Here is a 22,724-nt window from a genome sequence, read left to right on the forward strand (position 1 = left end):
TCTTAGAGAGGCGTTCCGTTAGCACTGGTGTCTGATCGAATACAGGCTTGCCTCGGTTTCATTGAGCTTTGGGCACACGAACGAGATGAGCTTTTATGGCCGGTTATGTCATTGAGGCCAAATGCTACCTGCGCCCCCTTCGCTGCTCCGTTCACACACTGAACAGGAACTTCAAATGAATGTCCAGGGAAAGAATTCCTCCCAGCACGGTGGACCTTTTGATTCTGTGCCTTAGCACATATAAACTGAAATAAAAAAAATATTTTATCCCTTCAGTTCTAATTAGTCTGAAGCAGTTACACAAAAGTGCATTCGAGATACGCGCTCTTGCTGCTCCAACACAAAGACAAAAATATGAGAAAACCAGGTTATCAATTACAGTATAGCTTCCATGCTTTCCCACAGTGTCCTTTGAGGAGTGCCTCTTTTCAACCTAGGATATGATAGTTTTGCCCCCCGAGCCTTTTTGTCAGATATAAATATGGTGTTGGGGGGAACATATCTAAGCATCTCTTTTATTTTCCCTGGGAGGCAATAAAATGTTGTACCTGCACTTGGAAGGTCGTTTTTCACTGGTCATACCAGTTAACCTAAGGGTGGGTTTGCATGATTCCTTCCCTTTCTGGGATTGTCCCAGGACTGTGGTTCTATTTCCTGTCCTTTGTTTGCCATTTCTGCCTCTTCCCAGTACATGTTGCTCTGGTCGAAGGCACTGTATTGAGAAGTTAAATGAGGCTCTTTTGTGAATATCATTTCCTACTGCTTTACTTTGGTTAGATAATCAGATGTTAAGGTTTAGTTGAAGTGAACGTGTTGAGAAAGAAATGGAAAAAAATGGCATCTCTAAATGAGATATCAAGAGAAGTAAGGTGTTCAGGTATCTACAGGTAGATGGCTTGCAAGAAGTTTATCTGTCTCTAAGGTGGAGAGAAATCTTTAGAAACAAGAAGAAAGAGAAAGGAAAAATAACCAGAATTGTGATTTCATCTAAATGTTTTACAAAATATTTTTTCAGGCTTGTAAAATATCTTTGTGATAGTTGTTTTAGTTAGATCCTGAATTATATTTCTTTCATGTTCTATAGATTTCCACTTACCATTTAGATATCTATTTTCAATAAGCCTAATTGTTTTCTGCATTAAACCAATATACAAAATGTAGCTAGTGAAAAAGAAATAAAAGGCATAATGATTAGAAAGAAAAAATATTCTCATTGTTTTCTAATGAAGTGATCATCCATAAATTAAAGCCCCCCAAAATGTACAGATTATTAGAATTAGTTCTGGAGCTGAGTAAGATTTCTGAATCTAAAATCAATATACAAAGGCAGTTTTCTGAATGCCACCACAAACTGTTAGAAAATACGATTGAAACTAAAGTTTTCAATAATAATAATATCTTCAAAAAAGACTAATAAGTAAATTGGAATAAATCTAAAAATGATGTACAAGACATTTTTGAGAAAATTAATTAAAAACAGCTTAAGATATCTAGAATGCTAAATAAATCTATATACCATGTTTATGGGTTGGAAGACCCAAAATCAAAAGGAGTGAATTCCTGCTAAACTTACTTAAAATTTCAGTGCAAGTTCAGTCAAAATCCAACACAGTTATTTTATGTGTGTGTGTGTGTGTGTGTGTGTGTGTGTGTGTGTTTGTGTGTATCTAGATAAACTAATTCAGAAGTATGACAGAGTGAAAGACTAAGGATAGTCACACATTCTTTTATTTTTTAATGTTTATTTTTGAGAAAGAGAGAGACAGAGCCCACGTAGAGGAGGAGCAGACAGAGAAGAGACACAGAATCCAAAGACACAGAATCCGAAGCAGCCTCAAGTTGGGCTCTGTGCTGGGCACAGAACCTGCTTAGGATTCTCTCTCTCCCTCTCCCACTACCCCTCTCCTTCTTCCTCTCTCTCTCTCTCTCTCTCTCAAAAAAAAAAAATAAATAAATAATTTTTTAAAGTAAAAAGTGTAAAAACATAAAGGAAGGAAATGATAAATTAAAAAATGTATGAAAGTGGTTAGCAGTGAATTTTAAAAGTCATATCTATGTTTTATTCTATATCTTTTAGTCTGGATGGTAGATAAACTGATACATGGGTGTTTATTACTTATTCATAGATGCATAAGCATATATTCTCTGCATATGTTATGAATTTTATCATTTAACATTTATTTTTAAAGCCATTAATATACATAGTCATATATATATATATATATATATATATATATATATATATATAAGCAAGTAGCAATTAGTCAAATGCCACAAAATATCCATATATGAATGTGTATGAATGTTTGAATATGTACTCAGGAATTTTTAAATCTAAATATCGCTTGCAAAGACTCAAGGTCAAGGAAAATGCTTTTTTAATATTTGGTCAATTTTTTTTTCAAATAGGATTATAGGAAGTAGAATGTCCTACATTTGAATTAGGATCTAATTTGTGAGATAAATGGTGGTACTAACCACATCCTACTGTTTTCAGCCTCAGGGAACATATAACAAATGCAACCATATAACGAATGCTGTAAGGTAGCCGTGCTGGAAGAATAGATATTCTTTTTTTATGCTTTTATTTTATATTGGAGAGAGAGAAAGGGAGAGAGACAGACAGAGCACGAGCAGGGGAGGGGCAAAGAGACAGAGACAGAGTCTGAAGCAGGCTCCAGACTCCCTCTGAGCTTTCAGCACAGAGCCCTACGAAGGGCTTGAACTCGCGAGCAGTGAGATCATGACCTGAGCCAAAGTCGGCCACTCAACCGACTGAGCCACCCAGGTGCCCCTGGAAGAATATATATTCTAACAAACTCTTCCCTGAGTCAACACTAGGAAGAGATGACTGAATAAACTTAATTTGTTTGTTTGTTTGTTTGTTTGTTTGTTTATTCATTTGGTGTGAAGGTAAGAGTTGTGAAAGAAACATAAGGCATGGATGGTAGAAAGTCTTAGGGCTGTTTTTAATCTCTCAGTGCTCTCAGTGACTACAGTCTTTCCTAAATTGGAGCTGATAAATTTCATAGAAGAATACAGCCTATTTTTGAAAATAAATGCCTCTTTGAAAAGCTCAATCTAGGTGGTATTAGCCAAGATATTGATGGGTTGGGTGCATCTGGGTCAGATAAACGAGTAAAAATATGTCTAAAATGCTTTCAGAGGAAGCAAACTAACTGGATTGTTAATTGGGAGTAAGGATTTTATGATGCTTCAGATTTAAGATATTCAATATGCATTTTGTATTGATTTACAAATCCATATACTCTAAGATTTGCTCTTCCTCAAAAGAGAATAATATAAGAATAACCCAAGGATACAAAAACTCCACTGCTCTACAACATGAGTTTCATTTTTCTAATTCAGACAATACTTGCTTGTTTTCCTTAACCATGTTGAAAGCCACTTCTTATCAATATTTCACATGAGTTCTTAGCAACCAAGAAGTAAAATGCTTAACTGTAGTGATGAGTTCCACTTAGTTCTCATTAACATTATATGTATAACATAATGTGAATATGTTAACATGTTATTAACATAATATGAATATATACCATAATTAAATATAAGAAAATATAATATATAATTATAAAATATATAAAAAGTAAATATATAACATGTTTGTGTATGTGTGTATTTGTATACGTGTATATACACACACCATACACACACCTGTATACATTATAAACAAAGCCAAATACATATTTTCCTTTCTTTTCTCAAATACACTGAGTTTTTCTTTTGGCATCTAATGTTTTGAGTGTTCAAATTGTAGGCCATATTGAAACTACCAAGTGCAAATTGTCATATGAATGTACAATTGGGTCAGTGCTCTTTTATTAACAAGCTGTTTTGTCCCTCTCACTGATAATTCATCTTCTCAAGGGACAAGACTACTAAAACTTCAGAGAAAATGTAGTTGTGGTCACAATTCTGTGACTGTGAAAGGGCTCACGTCTCAAGGAGGTCAGAAGTATCACAGTTGGAATCTGACCATAGGGCTGCAGAGATCAAGAGCGGACAAGGGGAGGAATCAGTGTAGCTGCAGAGCGAGTCTCCCCAGAACCCTGACTGTAAAAGGATGTCACAGGGCAATACAGATGTTCCAAATGTATGTTGAATGGTAGGACTGTAGCTACATTTCTGTAGCATTTCTTCCTGACCAATGCACACAGCAGTGCTGTTTAGAAGGGGTTAATTTTAACCTAATTTCACAGAGGAAATTGCAACTCAATGAGAGTGAAGACAGGACATCATACCTCTTGTACAAGATGAATTCAAACCTAGGCCTGTGCAGTCCACTTGAACTCCTCATGGTGAGAAATGCACACACACACACACACACACACACACACACACGCGCGCACACACACATTGCGTGTGTATTATATATGCATATATATATGTATATACATATGTATATACACACACATATATGCACACATATATACCCAAACTATTTACATACTGTCTATCTAAACATTGCATATATGACACTATATATATGACATGATCTAGAAGTTAAATGCTAAGGCATTAAAACCAAGACCATCTGAGGCAACAACTGGGATACTTTACTTACACTAGAAAAAAAGGAAAGAGCAAACCCTTGATTTGGAGCTAGTTGTGCATGGCAGATGGCGGTTTTTGAGAAAGCAAAGCTTTTCTACTCCCTTTTATAGCTTCTATCTGGTCTAGATGAACGGTATTTCTCTTGCACTAAAAAAGGGAAGGACAATGAAAACATGGTCAGTACATTCAAGACCTTTCATGACCCGACTTGGAAGGATTGTGGTAAAACTTAGGGATGAAATCTCTGTATCTCCTATGAATGTCTAAACAATGAAGGGAAACAAAATCATTTGGGGAAGAATGGATGTGGGAAAGCATAGTTATAACTTCAAAAATGTGGACTAAAATTTGTTTTGTAAACTATAGGCTTGCATAGACCACTATTCAAGGCAAGAATTCAAAGGAGTTATTCTCCTGCTACCTAATATTTTCACTTCAAAGTTACCTGATTTTGAAAGTAAGATATGCAGTACTACAGATTATTCAATAAATACAAGAAGGTCTGATGAGACAGGAAAAAAGTTCCCTATCTGAATATGGCCTCCCTTTACATTTGGCCATCTTGCTTCCAGGGCTCTTTCTGGTCATTTAAAAAATGGATGTTAAGTCCTTTGAAAAGGATGGGATAGTTTTTATTGTTCTTCAGGGTAAGGGGGAACCCTGGGGATAAAATAAAAGCCACAGCAGGGCATGTGCTCCCCTCTCTAGAGCAAGACAGAGCCTGGATGGAAGGCCAGCTGGTAACTTTGAGTTGTCCTAGGTAGTTTCCCAAAGGTGTTACTTAGTCCCAATAAATGGGCAGAAATTCTAGGGGCAACTGATATTCACAGGTCAAAAAGCCAAGTAGTTGTTTTCTAGAAAGACTCCCCACAGGGAGCAGGGTCCAAGAGATTAGGTGGGAATCAAGATAGAGGCTTTGCAAACATAGAGCAGCATAACCAACCCCAAATTAAACAGACCTCAGGTACTGGGGTCTAACTCCCAGCTAAAACTCTGCTACATGTGAATCCAGCATTTGACGCAGCATCTCTGAATCCCCAGTCGGGGTAGGGGCAGGGGGAGGCATAAATAATTCAATGCAACCCTCCCATTCCTCCCCATGTAGGAATAAGACTTTTGAAATGTTACCTGGATCAATCTGAATAGAGGAGACGAACTTGTTTCTGAAGCAAACGAGCAATCAGTGCTTCCATGAGAAGCCATGCACCACACAACTCCAGGGTGGTGCCATTCATTATCTGCAGTGTGAATGGACCCATCTCTGCAAATCCTACATCATGAGAAACATTTGGAGCAGAGGGAAGAAGGGTGCTGTTGACAGGGGCCACTGGCAATTAACATGAGTTAAGAATAAGTCACATGGATTTATTTGAGAAACAAGATGGAGAAGGCAAGAACTACAGGCTACAATTTTGTCACCGGTTCAAAATGAAAATGAAAGAGTTACAGACTTCTGTCTCTCTTTCTCTCCACATCTACACAATTCTGGCTCCTGCTCTTTCCTTCTAGAGTTGGAGAGAAGCACTTTATGTAGTCAACATACATTTTTATATCGGTAATTTCATGAACGTAATTCGTAGCCAATAACCAAGTTGTCACTTGTTGCCTTTTGTCCCCCAAGGAATGGCTTTGCTATGATTTGTAATCCCCCATGGTGCCTCGGGCCAGTGGAATAAAGGAGTCTAGGAGATGTGATATATTTTAACATATATATTTTTTATTTATAGAAAATGCACTTGATATATTTTACCTTAACAGCTGGTTGGAAGTGTAAAGGGAAAATATTTGGTGAGTGACAATATTGTAGGTTTCTTCCAAAGAGCCACTAGTTGGCAAGCTCACATGAAACTCAGAAATATTTTTTTTCTTTTTCTTTTTGCTTAAACATCTAGGTTGCATGTACAAACCAGTATCCTCACAGTGAACTGTGAGGTCGACTCGCAACAATTTTGTCCAGAGGAAGCCCGTTACATGAAACCTATCATTGTACGGTTGCAGCTGGCAGACAGTTCCATTACCAGATAACTTACCACAACTTAATTTTCGAATTAGCAGTTGCTGCCTCATATGGTTTTGTTTAAAAGACTGACTTAACTACAAACAAGTATTTGTCTGAAAGGGGTGTAGTTTACAGCATAGTGAGAATGCATTGTGATTCATCAAATGGCATTTTTGAACAATGTACGTTGAATTATGCCCAGACTTCACTTGTTCCCTTCAAGCAAGCTTGTCGATGACAAATATCGAGTGACTGACAGAACAATTAACCACAAACACTACCCAGTGAAATAACTCAGGCTTTCGTGAATAGAAAGGGACCAGATCACATGTAAAGCTAGTGAGGAGTCCTAATGGGGAATCTGTTCTCTAAATCCTCATGGAACAAAGACCATGAATTTCCGATCTCTTTGATTAGCATGTAGACAAGTTCGTACATCATAAAGGTGACAATAGTGCCTTTGTACTCTAAAGGCAGCATTTAACTATCAGTGCTCAATGCCCTACAGGCACACACATTAGCTCCAACCTTTCCTCTGGGGTCAAAAATACCAACTGAAAGATGATGAAATAAAATATTTTATGTAGACCTTTACACATTAAAGTTTCATAGAATGTTTCACATAGCCTTTATTACTATGACACTTCCAATTAAATGAAATAACCGTTTGCAACCAATAAGATGTTAAGGTTTTTACAAGGTGCTTACTCCATTAGAATGTAAGACAAGATATCTCGAATGTAGAACTTTGGACATTCAGGCTTTTAATTATCTGTTGCCCTGTAGTTAGAGTCCACAGTATACCTTGACCCAAACTAGAAGAGTGCAGAGAAACACATATCATACCATTTGGGTCTGAAGCACAATTTTGAAATCATATAAACATCCCAGTGTAAGTCCAATCAACTAGTATATATTAGACACAAAAGACTTCAAGAGGTAAAAATTAGAAGGAATTTAATGGATTGCTTGTTGTCTGCACATTTTTATTTTAAACACTGTGTTTTTTACGCATCAACTCATTCAACCACAACAGCCCAATGATTACTCCCCCGTTTAACAGATTAGTGAACTGAGCCACTAAGATGTCAAGTAACAGTCACACCACTAGGATGTAATTTGCATGTACCATTAAGTAAATTCTGTAATCATATCATCCACCTACCGACTTAAGGCTCATTTGGTGGATTGCAATAGAGGAATCCAATGTAAATCTATCCATAAAATTTGTCAGTTAAAAGAACAGAGGCTGAAACGGATCCGAGGTGACTACAACTGTGCTCCAAAGTATAGGTGTTAGAATTTCCACCAAGAAAACAGGTTGTTTCTCCCTCAAACTCCTTTTAAATAAGAAGCATGTAGTGATCTAAGGAGATATTTTATGATTAGCCCTTCATATGGCTACCAACTGTTTTGAAAGAAATAATACAAATATTTTGCTTAAATTACTCCATAATGTAAACAACAAGAAAAATGAAATACAGTAAAACCTTGGTTTGGGAGCATAATTCATTCCAGAAACGTGCTGGTCATCCCACGCACTTGGTATATCAAAGCGAATTTCCCTATAAGAAATAATGGAAACTCAGGTGATTTGTTCCACAACCCAAAAATATTCATAAAAAAATTATTACAATACTGTAATAAATACAAAATAATAAATAAAATACAAAATATAAAGAAAAATAAGCAAATTGACCTGCACTTAAAACTTTAATGGCTTGTGTGAGGGACACAAGAGAGAAGACAGTCATTGTAGAGGACGACTTCCACTATCACTCATGGAATCACTGCTATCTATTGGCTCAATGGAATCTTTTTCTTCATGGGGGCCATTATATATCCTCGCACGGATGTTGACTACAGTACAGTATTAATAAACTTGTCATGTATTTAATGTAACTGGAAATAAGGCAGCAGAGGAAAGGGTCTATATCTGCAGGCAGCCTGACCTAGAATGAAGCAAAGCATTCCTAAGCTTCGTCTTTTATGAAAAGCAAAGGACTGTCCATAGGAGCTTTGAAGTGACAAAAAAAAAAAACACACAAGTGCCAGTTTTGGACACCTTCCAACATTCTGGAAAATCACTGATTTCTACCAGACACCGAGACCTGAGACTGAGCATCAGAGCATGGGGGATGATCACCCACAATCCTGCAGAGAGAGAGAGAGAGAGAGAGAGAGAGAGAGAGAGAAGAACCATTAGCTCAGTTGTGATCATTTGGCATCACGTTTGTGACGTTTGGCATCACGTACCTCGTATTGCAAGACATCACTCGTTTATCAAGTTAAAATGTATTAGAAATGTTTGTTCGTCTTGTGGAACACTCACAGAACAGGTTACTTGCAATCCAAAGTTTTACTGTATATATTTTCTCTACAATAGAGCATGCCTCAAAAAGCTAAAGAAAAGAGGTAAATGTTTAAATGGGATGTTGGCAGCTCTAAGTGCCTTTGAAGCTTTGGAGAGGTTTTCTTCCATGAAAGCACTCTCTAATTTGCATAACTGGTTCTCATTCAACACCTAATCAGATTTCCCTACTATCCATAGGCCTGTAAGGTTTTTCCCTCCCTCAGGTACTAGCCACTGCTGAAGGGACATTTTCAAAATTTAGAAATGTATTGAAAAGTCAGTAGAACACATCACTACAGTTAACCATTTCACTCCATGGTCACCAAGAACTAGGAACCGCCTTGCAACATGGTTAAGGGAAACAAGCATGTATTCTCAGAATTCGCAAAATGAAACTTACGCTGCGGAGTAAGTGGGGTTTTTTGCACCCTTGACTTCTTTTACACATCACTCTTGGTGGTGGCAGTGGTAATGGTGGAAATCGATTAAGAGCAGTGGTGGATGTGTTCGCAGTTACAGTAGCTGTTGCTTGTTAATTGTATTTGCAGCACTGTAATATAGTCAGAGCAAAAATAACTTATATTAATGTTGCAGAGATAGAAGAACAAGAATCATAATGATAGTTTTTATACGTTAACAGATTCTTCCATATTTTTACTTATTTCTGTGGGAACAAGATGAGACTTCACCTTTGCAATTTGGGAAATTGTAGTTCTAGAAAACTTTTTCCTGGTGAAGGCAAGGAGCCGTTAAGGATTTGTATGATTTGAAAACTGGGTTATGGAGAATGGGGAATGATTTTTTTTTTTTTTGCCAAATCTATGTGGAAACATCCAGAGATAAAAATATACATGTATGTATCTTTTAAGCATTAACGGTAAGAATTAGGCATCTGAAATCATTTATGTTCCTGCATTTTGCAATTCTGTTTTCCTGGGAATTTGCTGCTACTTTTCTTACACTTGTTTTTGAAAATTAATTTAGTATTGAGTCACAGTTATCATATTACCTTGATTACTGCCCTCTTTATTCTTTAAATCACGCAAAGTTTCTTCCATTAGCACATGGAGAATGGAGAATAGAGAAATAACTATTCAGAGCCACTGTCCCTTACAGAACATTCTCAGAGTATAATTTAATCCTTTCCTTGAAAGATCATACCTGCAGGGGTGCCTGGTTGGCTCAGTCAGTTAAGCATCCAACTCTTGATTTCAGCTCAGGACATGACCTCATAATCTGACGGTTTGTACAGTTTGTGAGATCAAGCTCTGCGTTGGTCTCTGTGCTGACAGCATGGAGCCTGCTTGGGATTCTCTCTCTCCCTGTCACTCTGCCCCTTCCCAGCTTGTGGTTTGTCTCTTCTCAAAATAAATAAATAAACATTAAAAAAAAAAAAGAAAGATCATACTCATATAGGATTTTTGTATCTACCTAAATGGTGAAAATATAAACAAATACATCATAGATCCTGAAAAATAGTTACTCTTCATCTTTATAATTTTCATAATGTGATATTCACTTTGAACATTGATGATGACTCAAATTTTACAGGGAAATAAAATTAAAGTGATGACTGTGTCACTGTATCTTAATATCATTTAGTAAACTTGAGATATGTGAAATTGCAATTGTACAAAATTCTGCTCAAGACAAATGAAATTTATTTTGAAGCATATCACTTGGCATTTGAAAACAAGAAGTAATCAATGATTAAAATACATGGTAACGATTTTAATAGTTAGAAATATATTTTTTAAAGTGAATAGCTAAAATTTAATTATGCTCTTAATGAAAAACGAAAAGGAAGTCAAAGGAATAAGACATTGCTAAAAGAAACTAATTTCCAAGTAAATAACTGCAGATTTAAATTTCCAATAACTTATCTAGAAACCCTAACTGAGAATTTGAAATAATAATGACCACAATATGCCAATGAAAGCTTTATTTAGACCATGAAGTGAAGTAACAAAACTTTAACACTTTTTTAGAGGTTTAAATCTACACAATTTTGTGTGTTTTTTTAAGCTCTTGCTTGTTTTATTTCATTAATTCTTATGAAAATAGAAAATGATCTATAATAGTCTCAGGTATCTAGTTAACTTGTGATCGCCTAAACATTACAATTGCATTATCACAAATAATTTGCTTTGGGTTTTACTGTGTGTGTGTGTGTGTGTGTGTGTGTGTGTGTGCGCGCGCACGTACCTTTTTACATATATGTTCTTAATTGTGTATTTCTTAGCTTAATATTAAAATTAGTTATCATTCACTGAGCTGACCGTCCTTTCAGGAAGCAAAAGACCTTGGAGGCAAGAAGCCAGTATTGGATTAACAATTTGTCATGGATAATACACAAAGTAAATAAAGCCAATGTGAATAATTGGAAGTGGGCAGAGTTATAACATAAGAGCTATTGAAAGTTAATTCAATATGAAGTTCTTTGTAGTTAATTCTCTCTCATTATCCAACCACTAGAATAGGCTGCCATTGATAACTTTCTAAAGAGAATCATTTGTGCATTATCAGTGTTTTACCCTTTTATCTGTAACATATAATGCTTTTCTTCTTGATAGAGTGCTAGTATTATAATAACTGAGCAATGTACAAGTTTTTCTATGGGTGTTTAACATTCTTTCAATTTTGACAAAAAGGTTTAGAATGTTTTCTGCATTTTAGTGTTGAAGATATCCATGTGTGGTTTCTAAAAGGTCCTGAACTGAGATTATAGTTGAAGAAATGCAATTAAACTTTGTGAAAATGCAATTAAACATCATGAAAATGCATTCATTTGTAAAAAGGACTTGCATGTTCAGCTAGTGTTAAAATAACAAGGGATTAATAATGGCAGATTGAATATTTGAGTTTTACACCATACTGTATTACCTTTTTAGCCTGATGATCTCTCCCACAGTCCACAGTCACTTTCCCACAATTAAAACTGTACATATTCTAGATTTCTGATTTACCAGCCTGCAAGGTACTACAAAATCATATGAGACTTTGTTCCTTAATCCAGACTGTTGTTTATCAGACGTTAAGACATTCATTATATTCCTTTTTTTAGCTACTTTGATATTTTATTTTCAAAATAAATAACGGAGTATTTATTTTGCAACGGAGTTGGAGGTACTTTAAATATTATATGGGATTTTCCTTAACTTATTTCCTATTTTTTTTCCAACTACAGGTTTCATATACACTGGAGAAGTCGTACATCGAATGCTAACAGCCACACAGTACATAGCACCTTTAATGGCAAATTTCGATCCCAGCGTATCCAGAAATTCAACAGTCAGATATTTTGATAATGGTATGTACTGGCCAGCCTGTTCTTTATTGAATGTGTACTTTCAGACATCGATCATCAAATTGATATTAATATTTTATGCCCTGGAGTTTTTCTGGTAAGCTGGATTGTAAATCGCTTGATGCAAATGCCTTGAGTCGACAAATATACTGTAACTGTTAATACGTGGATTGAAGTGTGTGGTCACATGTCACTTATTTATTCATTCATTTGTTGGTTCAACAACTCTTTATTAACACCTCTCTTAGGCACTGTAATAAATGAGTTGCTGTCAATGACTTTTTGAATAGAGCAAATAGATTCATTTAATGCTATTTGCAATAAGTCCTTATTGTTGAAAAAACTAAATACGGATAATTTGTTATCTTCAAATAGAGGCAAGTGGCATAATACTTGGATATTAAATTTCCAAAACTTATGAAGGATATGTACCATAAGATGAACACACCTTTTAAAAAATACATAGCGGATAGTTAAAATACACTTATGAAAATCAAGTTCTCCTGACTTTTAAATAGGAATGGAGCCTGCCAGGGTTTGTCAGGTATACTGACAATCTATCCTTACTATTTATTATTTGGGGACATATAAAATAGCGAAAACCTTGACTATATCACTGAATGCTATTGAAATCTAAGTGAGGAATTTCGAGTTATGAAGACCTTCAGATAAATGGATTTTGTGTCTCTATCTTTTGGAAGGCTACATGACTTTAGTAGAGAAAATACGAAAGGAAAAGTTTGTTTTGAAAAATCGAAGATAGAAATTTCTGTACTGCCCAAATGACGATTTCATCTTTTAAAATTATGGAACTATTTGCTGTGAACAGTTATTTCTACTCTTAATGACCAAGGAAGAAATTTACTGGTGGGTAGTATAGACTTAATAGTGACAGTAGCATTGGGGAAATGTGATCATTTTGCTAAAAGCAATCTTCTGACCAGTGCGATGAACCCATTTTACAGATCAAAATAGCTAACAAAGAAGGAAACTAAATGTAGTTAGCTATATGCTCTGAGAAACACATTTCAAACGATTTGAGTAGCACAAAGGTATGTTCCAAGATTAGGTAACTCTGAATGTTAGCCATAATAATTACCTCCCCTTTTATTTTAAGAGCTATCAAACGCTATCCTACCTTAAAAATATGAGGTGCTAAAGACAAGGGTGTTCAAATAGATTGTAAAGATACTTGGGGTAAAACTATAACCAGACACTTATCTGAAACTTATTCCATGACCTTCCAGCCAGAATCACCTTAGTAAACAGGAAATGATTTGATGAAAGTTGATTATTTTCTAAGCTCTGTCACTTACTAGATGATGTTAGAGACATTTGCTCATGGGGACAGAATTCTGATGACCGGCTTTTCATAATATTAACATCAAAATCATAAAGCATAATGACATAAGTCTCTCCAATAACCACATAGGACAGTGTAGCAACTCATGTGGTCTGATATATGAACATAAGTAACACCTTCATCTTTAAGCTAAGGAAGAACGTTACTAGATCTTGCGCCCATCATGAAAGAAATGGTGTAGGGTTGACAGTCATGGGCTAGGAAATGGACCACGCTAACTCAGCTCCTTAGAAATGTAAATTCCATTCTTCAACCCAAGGTTTTCTTTTGACAGTATATACTTTCACATCATAATTGTCCAAGAAAAGTGCCTCCCTGGTTTACTTACCCAATTGCTCCCTCCAGAACAATAGGTGAGTTGGGGGCTACTTGGAGAAATAGAAGATTTTATCTCCAAAAGCCACTCCCACCATCCTGTAGATCATAAAGTTTTAGACTTCAGTAACTTCTTTAAAAAAAATTTTAAGTTGATTTATTTATTTTGAGAGACAGTGTGAACAGGGGAAGGGCAGAGAGAGAGAAGGACAGAGAGAATCCCAAGCAGGCTCTGCAGTGTCAGCACAGAGTCCGATGTGGGGCTCGTACTCAGGAAACCCTGAGATCATGACCTGAGCTGAAACAGAGAGTCTGACGTTTAACCAACTGAGCCACCCAGGAACCCCTCAGTAACTTTTAATAAAAGAGGAAACTTAAAATATTGGTTATTTGACAAAACAGGATAGAGATAATTTAGCTTTAAATTTAATAACATTTACACTTAAATAATCTTTCAGTTGTGTATGAACCACTCATTATGTATGTAGAACCATTCAAATTAATAAATGTTGGGAGAGCTATAATGGTTCTACTTAAAATAAAAAACTTAATTTAAAATAACTAATTGTTATTTTAAAAAGCCTGCTACTGACAATATATTAAGAATATCTTCGGTGCACCTGGGTTGCTCAGACTGTTAATTGAGCATCTGATCACGTCATGATCTCAGGGTTCGTGGGCTTGAGCCCTACATCAGGCTCACTACTGTCAGCCTATCAGCTCAGAGCCTGCTTTGGATCCTCTGTCCCCCTCTCTCTGCCTCTCCCTCACTTGTTCTCTCCCCAAAATAAATAAATACTTGAAAAAAAAAAAAGGAAAGAATATCTTGGAGTGCCTGGGTGGCTCAGTTGGTTGAGCGTCCGACTCTTGATTTCAGCCTCAGGTCATAAAACCAGGGTCATGGGATCAAGCTCTGCATCGGGTTCCACATTGAGCATGGAGCCTGCTCGTGATTCTCTCACTCTCCCTGTGCCCCTCCCCAACTCACACACACGCTCTCTGAATGAATGAATGAATGAATAAGAATATCTTCATCAGAATTTGCATTAAAGACATTTAATTACTCCATTTATATGGATCTTTCTTTGGCACAAAATTTGAGGTAACTGTATTTCCTTGTATGTAATGCAGAAATCCCTAGAAAGCAAGAACTATTCTGCCCTCCCCCACCATGTTGTAGGAGAACAAACAGGTTCACGCAGGTGTGTCCAAGGCCTTGCAAAAAGTTGTAGAGGCAAGACAGAGGATAGATCTTCTGCCCTCTATTTTGGTGTTTTCTCTGTACCATTTAAGTGCCTAATAGAAATTAATGAATAAAAAGGAGACTAGAGTTTGAGAGTTGCCAACATGCATGAAGGAAAAATGGTACTGTTAGTAGGCATTTCCTGATCAGAAACCCCTTTACTTCTATGCGTATGGAAGTTTCCTGCCTATTATTATCCTCATACCTTCTAATATTTAAAAAAGTGTAGTATAGATACATAGATGCCGATAAAAGAAGAGACTTGAGTTTTCACTTGGAACACGGATTCATGGTGGTGTTCCCTATGTTTAAAAGCACCCAAATAAAATCCAAAAAAATTTTTTGGGGATTCTAAATGTTTACCTCAAAGAAACAAAATACATTGCTATATTGAAAGTGTACAAGGTGATGATTTCATATGTACATTTCATATATACATATGATTTCATATGTATACATGGCAACAGGAATCCCACTGGGAAGTTAATTAACACATCCATCAACTCACATATTTACCCTTTTTTTTTTTTTTTTGGTAAGAACAGTTAAGTTTGACTCTCAGAAAATTTCAGTTACGCAATACAGTATTAGAAACTACAATCACCATGTTATGTATCAGATCCTTAGACCTTATTTGCAGTGTATATGAAAGTTTGTACATTTTTACCAACCTCTTGCTATTTTCTTCATCCCCTAACTCCTGGCAACCAATATTCTAAACCAGTAACAACTGGCAACCAGTATTCTGAAATGTATTTCTGTGAGTTCAACTATGTTTTGTTTTTAAATTCCACATGTAAGTGATACTATGTAGGTTTTCTTTTTCTCTCTTTGGCTTAATTTCACTTAGCATAATGATCCATTTATGTTGTTACAAAGGCACAATTTCACTCCTTTTTAAGGCTGAATAATATTCCTCACTGTGTGTGTGTGTGTGTGTGTGTGTGTGTGTGTGTGTTCTTTATCCATTCATCTGTAGATGAACACTTAATTTGTTTCCTTATTTGGCTATTATGAATAATGCTGCAGTGAAAAAGAGAGTACAGATATCTCTTTGAAAAGGGATTTTGTTTCCTCTGGTATGTACCCCTAAAGTGGGAATACTAGATCATACTACAGTTCTAATTTTAGTTTCTTGAAGAAACTTTATACTGTTTTCCATAGTGGCTGTGCCAGTTTACATTTCAAACAGACTACATGGTTTTCCTGTTCGCCACACCATCTCTAGCATTTGTTATCTCTTGTCTTTTTGATCGCAACAGGTGTGAGGTGATATCGCATTGTGCTTTTGACTAGTATTTCCCTCATGCCTGGTGTCAAGCACCCTTTTATATCCTGTTGGACGTTTGTATATCATCTTTAGAAAAATGGCTATTTAGGAGTCTCCTTTGATTCATCTTATTTTGGTTTTGGGTCTTCCTGGATCTGAATGTCTGTTTATTTCTCCAGATTAGAGAGGTTTTCAGCCATTATTTTTTTGAACAAGCTTTCTTTCCCTTTCTTTCTTTCTTGTCCTTCTAGGATTCTTATAATATGAACATGGGTCTGTTTGATTGTGTCCCATACATTTCTTAAGCCATATTTACTCTTTCCTTCTTTTTTCTTCTTGCTTCTCTAACTGGATGATTTCCAATTCCCTGTCTTCGAGTGCATTAATGCTTTCTTCCACTTGACCTACTCTGTTATTGAACCACTCTATTAAAATTTTCATTTTATTGTATTCTTTATCTCTTTGATTTCTGTTGAGTACTTTTTAATGTTTTCTATATCTTTGTGGAAATTCTCACTTTGTTCATGTATTGCTTTTGTAACCTCAGTGAGCATCTTTATGATTGCTACTTTGAATTCATTTGGGTAAATTAACTTACTGCTGTTTCATTAAGATTGGTTTTGGGAAATTTATCTTGCTCTTTTGTTTGGAACATATTTCCCTACTTTTTTTTTTTTTAATTTTCTTGACCGTGTTAGTTTCTGCACATTAGATAAAATAGCAGACTCCTTGAATCTTGTCAAAGTGGCTTATGCAGGACACAAAGCACATCAGTCAGTCCCGCCCAAGCTCCTGATTATCTCTCAAACCTCTATGATTGTCCCTGATACTGTTTTTGTTCTTGGTGGTTCCCAGTAGTCGAGAATGTGCCAAGAAGCCATCAGTGTTTCAGAGGGCAGGATCATAGTCAACACCTACATGCAGTGTTTATCTGTGGCCAGACCCTCAGGCAGGAGCTAAGAACGTATGCAAACTACTTCTGGAGAGAAACTGAGATAGGCATATTTTCCTGGTCTTTTTGCACCAAGCTGGGATATATATAGTCATAAGGGGGTGCTCCTTCACCCATTTAGAAACTGTTTATTTGCCATCATCTTCTAGGTCTTGTAAATATAAGCCTCATTGGCTATCAGAGCAAGGTGATTTGGGTGCCTAAATCCTGGATGACAGCTGTAAAAGTGGGGACACTAGATATATGGACCATTTCTTTCAAGATAGATATACTGGCAACTTTGTTTTATTGTTGGAGTTATCTGGAGGGAGATGGTGGGGGAAGTGCTAATTGGCTGTCTTTGGCCATGGGAGGATAACAGTCAGCACCTAGATGAACTAAGTAGAAGCTGGACAGTCATGCTACAGCTTATAAAGTAGGTAGTCACACCCCTTCCAGGGAAAGACTAGGAGAATGGGCATTTTGCCTGCTCTCTCTGCTAAGCCCTGGGTTAGGTGGGGGAGGGGGAGGATAGCCATGGCAAGTACCCAAGGGCACACCTGTTGCTTCTTTGTTTGCTACCATCCTTGGGACTTGCAATGCAAATCCAGTTGTCCGTAAGAACTAGGTGGTCTGGGAGCCTGGCTCTCAGGCTGCAGCCACAAAAGCTGGGTGCCTGACATGTGTGCAAGCTCTTTTCCAGAAGGATGTTGGTGACCTGGTTTTGTTGTCAGAGTGAGCAAAAGGGAGAAGGTGGAGAAAGTGCCCACTGGCTCTTTTGGGCTCCAGAGAGGATCACAGAACCCAGATGCATGCAGTTTCAATGTGGGTATTTTCTCAGTTGCCCAAATTATAGCAGTTATTCAGCTTTCGATTTCTCCCACAGGAAACTGTTCTGTGTGTAGCTACACGTTAGGTGTGTTCCAAGGGAGGAGGGAAATTCAGAAGCCTACTATGTCCCCGTCATGGTTAAAAGCTTTCAGCAGTAAGTTGAACTCAAAAACACAGTGAAGACAGTATTCTGTTTTACATCAATCATCAGGTACAGGAATTAACTCATGAGCAGTCAGATGGATGAAGTGCACAGGGCGAGGTATGTGGGAAGAGGTACGGAGCTTTACACACCAGGGCACTCCCGGGCACACCACCCTCCTAGCACTTCTGCATCTTCACTAACCCACAAGCTCTCTGTCATACGATCTTGGTTTTTCTTTTTTCCTTTTTAATCACATGTTTACTGACCTGGGAGATAAGCTTATCTCTTTTGGTTCTGTGAATTTCATTTTCTGTAAAACATTTTTCATTTCTGTAAAACATTTTTTCACAGAATGTAAACAGGACTATTTTTTAACCAAACAAAAAATCCAATACTTAGAACTAAGCAAAAGCCTTAGCTCCTCATTTGTTTTCTTTTAGAAAAAAAAAAAGAAAGAAGAAAAGAAAGAAAAGAAAAGACACAATGTCCGTTAAAACAAAACTATGAATTCTCATTGGTGGCTATTAAACTGTTTCAGTTTATATTTCGTGTTAATAGTTTTATGGCAAATACTGGCAGATTGACTCATCAGAATATGATATATACCACTGAAGACTCATTTATCCCAGTGTACTTGAACTTGAAGGGGACTTCAGAAATCTTTGCCTAGGGCCCTTTAAGCTACCTTGCAGCCTCTTTGAAGCAGTACAACAAAGAAAGAAATACAGGCATTGTGAACCAGAGAAGAAAATTCCCATTAGTGTTGGAATTTTTTTCCGCATGGAAGAGTATAATTCTAAGTATGGAAGAGACATTTTCAGGTCTTTTACAAGTGATTCTAGCTTTCCTGAATGTGTTCGGTTTTTTTCCTAGCATTTGTCAAATATATTTGAAGTGCATTCAATCCACTTGGGCTGCATTTTGAAAGTGGCTCATAGAAATTTAAGCAGACAGTACCCATTAACATGAATGGACTTCCTAAGGCAAAATTCCCTCATACTGGGCTCAATATTAACCTCGGTATGAGATTAGATTTTACTAAATATTTAGAGAATACTCAATTGTTTAAAAATAGCTCAAATACAATTTCAATAAAGAATTCCAATTAACCGTATAAAATTCAAGTAGCACAACTACTAGATTTGAAGACTATATGCATGGTTTTGTGAAGTCTCTCACCTGAATTCATTGGTATATTTTTATCAATGTGTTTCTTCTGTTTCGATGGGGTTGATAGGCACAGCCCTTGTTGTCCAGTGGGACCACGTACATCTCCAGGATAACTACAACCTGGGAAGCTTCACATTCCAGGCAACCCTCCTCATGGATGGACGCATCATCTTTGGATATAAAGAAGTAAGTAATATATTGATGATTTCCTTTCCCCTTGATCTTGACCTCTATCTTTCTCTCCAAGTGTTAAGAAAGGGACATTTTACAGTCATGAACCTCAAATCATTTTCTCATGTGTTGGTTTGTTTTGCTTCATACAAAAAAAAATTTTAATATACTAGGGGGCACTGATTGTTAATTCTTTGGGTTTTATTTTATATCCTGACATTATGATCAATGAGTTGCATAAAATTATGAAACAATTATATCCTAGTGGTATTATAATGAAATATCTCTAAGAAAAAAATATTTCCAACTTGGAAGGATTTCTCATCTAAATCTGATTATTTATATTTATTTTTTTGTTTGTTTTTCCTTTGTCTATTTCTGTGACATATTTTGGTTCTAATTCCAAAAGTATCAGTATATACGAAAGCTTGTGTGGCTCAATGCCCCAGTACTGAAAGCAATCAGGACCCATAATTCCTTTGCCAGTATTTATTTCACCCTGAGAGGAAAAATTAATTAGAGGTCTAAGTGACAGAAAGAATAATGGAACTCAAACTTATGGTTTGCTTCATTTTACCAAATTAACAAAGAATGGAAATGTATTAAATTATAGCCTTAAATTTACAGAATGTCTAAATTAGAATTATAGTATGTTAAGTTTAAGAACTCTGTTGACAGTATAATTAAGGACTAATAGACATCCTAAACTTTTAGGGAAGAAAACAAAGAATACAAGAATAAAATTCCAGGAACAGTTGTGCGATATTTTAGGTAGTCACTAGGCGTGAGAGGAATTCTGACAATGTGAATTGATGATGGACAATTATTAGTCCATGGGTTAATGGATATTTATAATAACATAGACTCAGTATCTTATGTGAAGAGTTATTTTTTTCTTGGCAAATGAATCCCTGGCTATTTAAAAATTATTCACTTTGGTTAAGTCTTCTGAAATGCATCTTTTCTATAAAGTGAGGGACAGTTATATTTTAATGACATAAGTCAACCTCTGAAAATCTTATAATTCTTTTAAATATTTCCACTCCTTTGAAGAATTCTTCCATGTGGAATATAATATAGGATCTGGTCTGCTTGGTGCTTCTTTATCCAGAGCTATGTTTTGATATCATAGTCTATCATTCATATATAATATGAATATATATATTATATATATATGGTGTATCTATAGTGTAATCTAGTGTAATCCTGGAACTGCATAGTGACATTATGGAATGTTAGTTTTCAACTATTCTAACCAATGGTGGGAAGTTTTCTGGAAAGATGCAGAGTCCGTAAGTCTAGGGTCTTAGATCTCAATAACTGTAGGTATTTTTGAAGCAGAGGTTTGTGTTTGTACTGTGGTCTCTGTCTCTAGTCTTTATTATCAAAATTGTCATCTTTATTTACATTTTCTCCATGGGTGTCTCACCTAGCAGAGTAGCAGTTCATTTTCCCTATTCCTTCTTTGTAGGGGGTTTGGTATTTTTAAAATATTTTTTTATTTTCTTTATTTTAACCAAAGAAGAATTTTCCACTATGGTTTTCCTGTTTTGTCATGGGTAACATTATACCAGTAGGCAATTTTAACACTTTCTTTATATTCCCAGACTATTATCCTACTGAACATTAGTCCTTCTGAACTCAGAGTTCTAAAGAAGTCATTACTTTATTATTTGCCTTGCCCTTTCTCTGTCCTGGTTAGAAAGCAGTTTTCTATTTCATATTCTACCTTTTTTTTCTGATAATTGCCATGAATTTAATTTTGTTGATGCAAATTTCTATTTCTAAAATTTGCCACAGTAAGGGATCCCTTGCATTTGAGGGAAAGCTAGATGCTCCTGACACTTCTAGAAAAACATTTACAATCACAATAGCATAAAATAGCTGTTTGCATAATGTATCACCCTTGACAAAATGCTTTCACATATAGTATAGTTTTCAATTCTTCAACAATGTCCTATATTCTCAATATTCATAAAGGCACTGGCACATGAAAGTAATAATAAATGTGTGTGGCTTAATTATGGAATTAGATCATACACAATTATGTTTATTTTATAGCTAAGCAGACTGAGTCGGAAAGGTTAAATGGCATGCTTGTGGGCACAGAACTAGTTAAGGACAAATTCAGGACTAAAGGCCCTAATTTGGTAATCTCAAAATACCTCCACATTTTTTTTCTTTCTCAAGGACATTATGCATAGCAATTCACAAGTCTATTTCTCATTTGTTTTTTAAAAATATTGGTTAATGTTTGGTGTTTAAGGATCTTTTTTTCTGACTCCAACAGATGACACAATCACAATCTCACAAAGTTACAAGTATTCTGAGTTAAGGTATAGAGCTAACAAAATCGTAAAGACGTAATAAGAGTACAATTTTGTGTTCCTGTCCAGCTTAAACTTGCAGAATCAACATTATAGATAGGGAAGTAAAACACAATTCTTTCTGTAATAGTTGCTACTAACTGGCTAAGCCAACTTTGTTTTATTTTATTTTATGTTACTCATTTCATTTCATTTTGTGTGAATGAGAAGAAAAAAATCTGATTTATGCAGAAACTACCAATAGAGGACTTGTTTAAATCGTAGAGTAAAATCAGTAATGCATCAAGTAAACTTACTGACGCAAATTTCATCTTTATTTCCATCAAGTGATTTATGTCAGTAGCTAATGATGTTTCCTGTGTTAATTGTTAATGTATCAACTGCCCATCCTAACCACTCAGATGTCTTTCAACTCTCATGTCCCATGTATGGTCATTTTTCCAACAGCATAATTTTTCATGTGCAAACCAGATCAATAATGGTCAATAAATGAGAACATATATTTGCACTTATACTAATCTTGCTTGTAATATGATTGAGATAGGGAAGTACTACTGATGTTTAAAAGAAGAGTGAACACAGATTTGCTTGTGGCATTTGATGGTCCTTCACCACAGTCCCGATGTTCTCTTAGCCATACTAGTGAGAGAAGTCATGGCAGCATGGATTCATTTAAAGAAGTAAGCTATCTCTCCTGATTGTCACTCTGTATTCTGAAACCAAA

The 22,724-nt window shown here is 36.0% G+C and overlaps 1 protein-coding gene and 1 long non-coding RNA gene across 3 annotated transcripts in view; one reads left to right on the forward strand and one right to left on the reverse strand.

Moving 5' to 3' along the window:
- PLXDC2 (plexin domain containing 2) overlaps window positions 1-22,724 on the forward strand; it is a 448,003-nt gene that overhangs the window by 300,921 nt on the left and 124,358 nt on the right. For both annotated transcript variants that reach the window (XM_003988142.6, XM_019834014.2), the window contains exons 5-6: window positions 12,115-12,237; window positions 19,570-19,688. In XM_003988142.6, the coding sequence (XP_003988191.2) occupies window positions 12,115-12,237; window positions 19,570-19,688 (242 nt within the window). The remainder of the gene's footprint in view (window positions 1-12,114; window positions 12,238-19,569; window positions 19,689-22,724) is intronic.
- Window positions 9,354-10,106, reverse strand: LOC123386460. The gene is made up of 2 exons (XR_006600335.1): window positions 9,937-10,106; window positions 9,354-9,477 (listed from the first exon to the last, which is right to left on the reverse strand). It is a non-coding gene; the product is annotated as an uncharacterized LOC123386460 (long non-coding RNA).

This window comes from Felis catus, chromosome B4 (genome assembly GCF_018350175.1).
Source record: "Felis catus isolate Fca126 chromosome B4, F.catus_Fca126_mat1.0, whole genome shotgun sequence".
NCBI classification, from domain to species: domain Eukaryota; kingdom Metazoa; phylum Chordata; class Mammalia; order Carnivora; family Felidae; genus Felis; species Felis catus.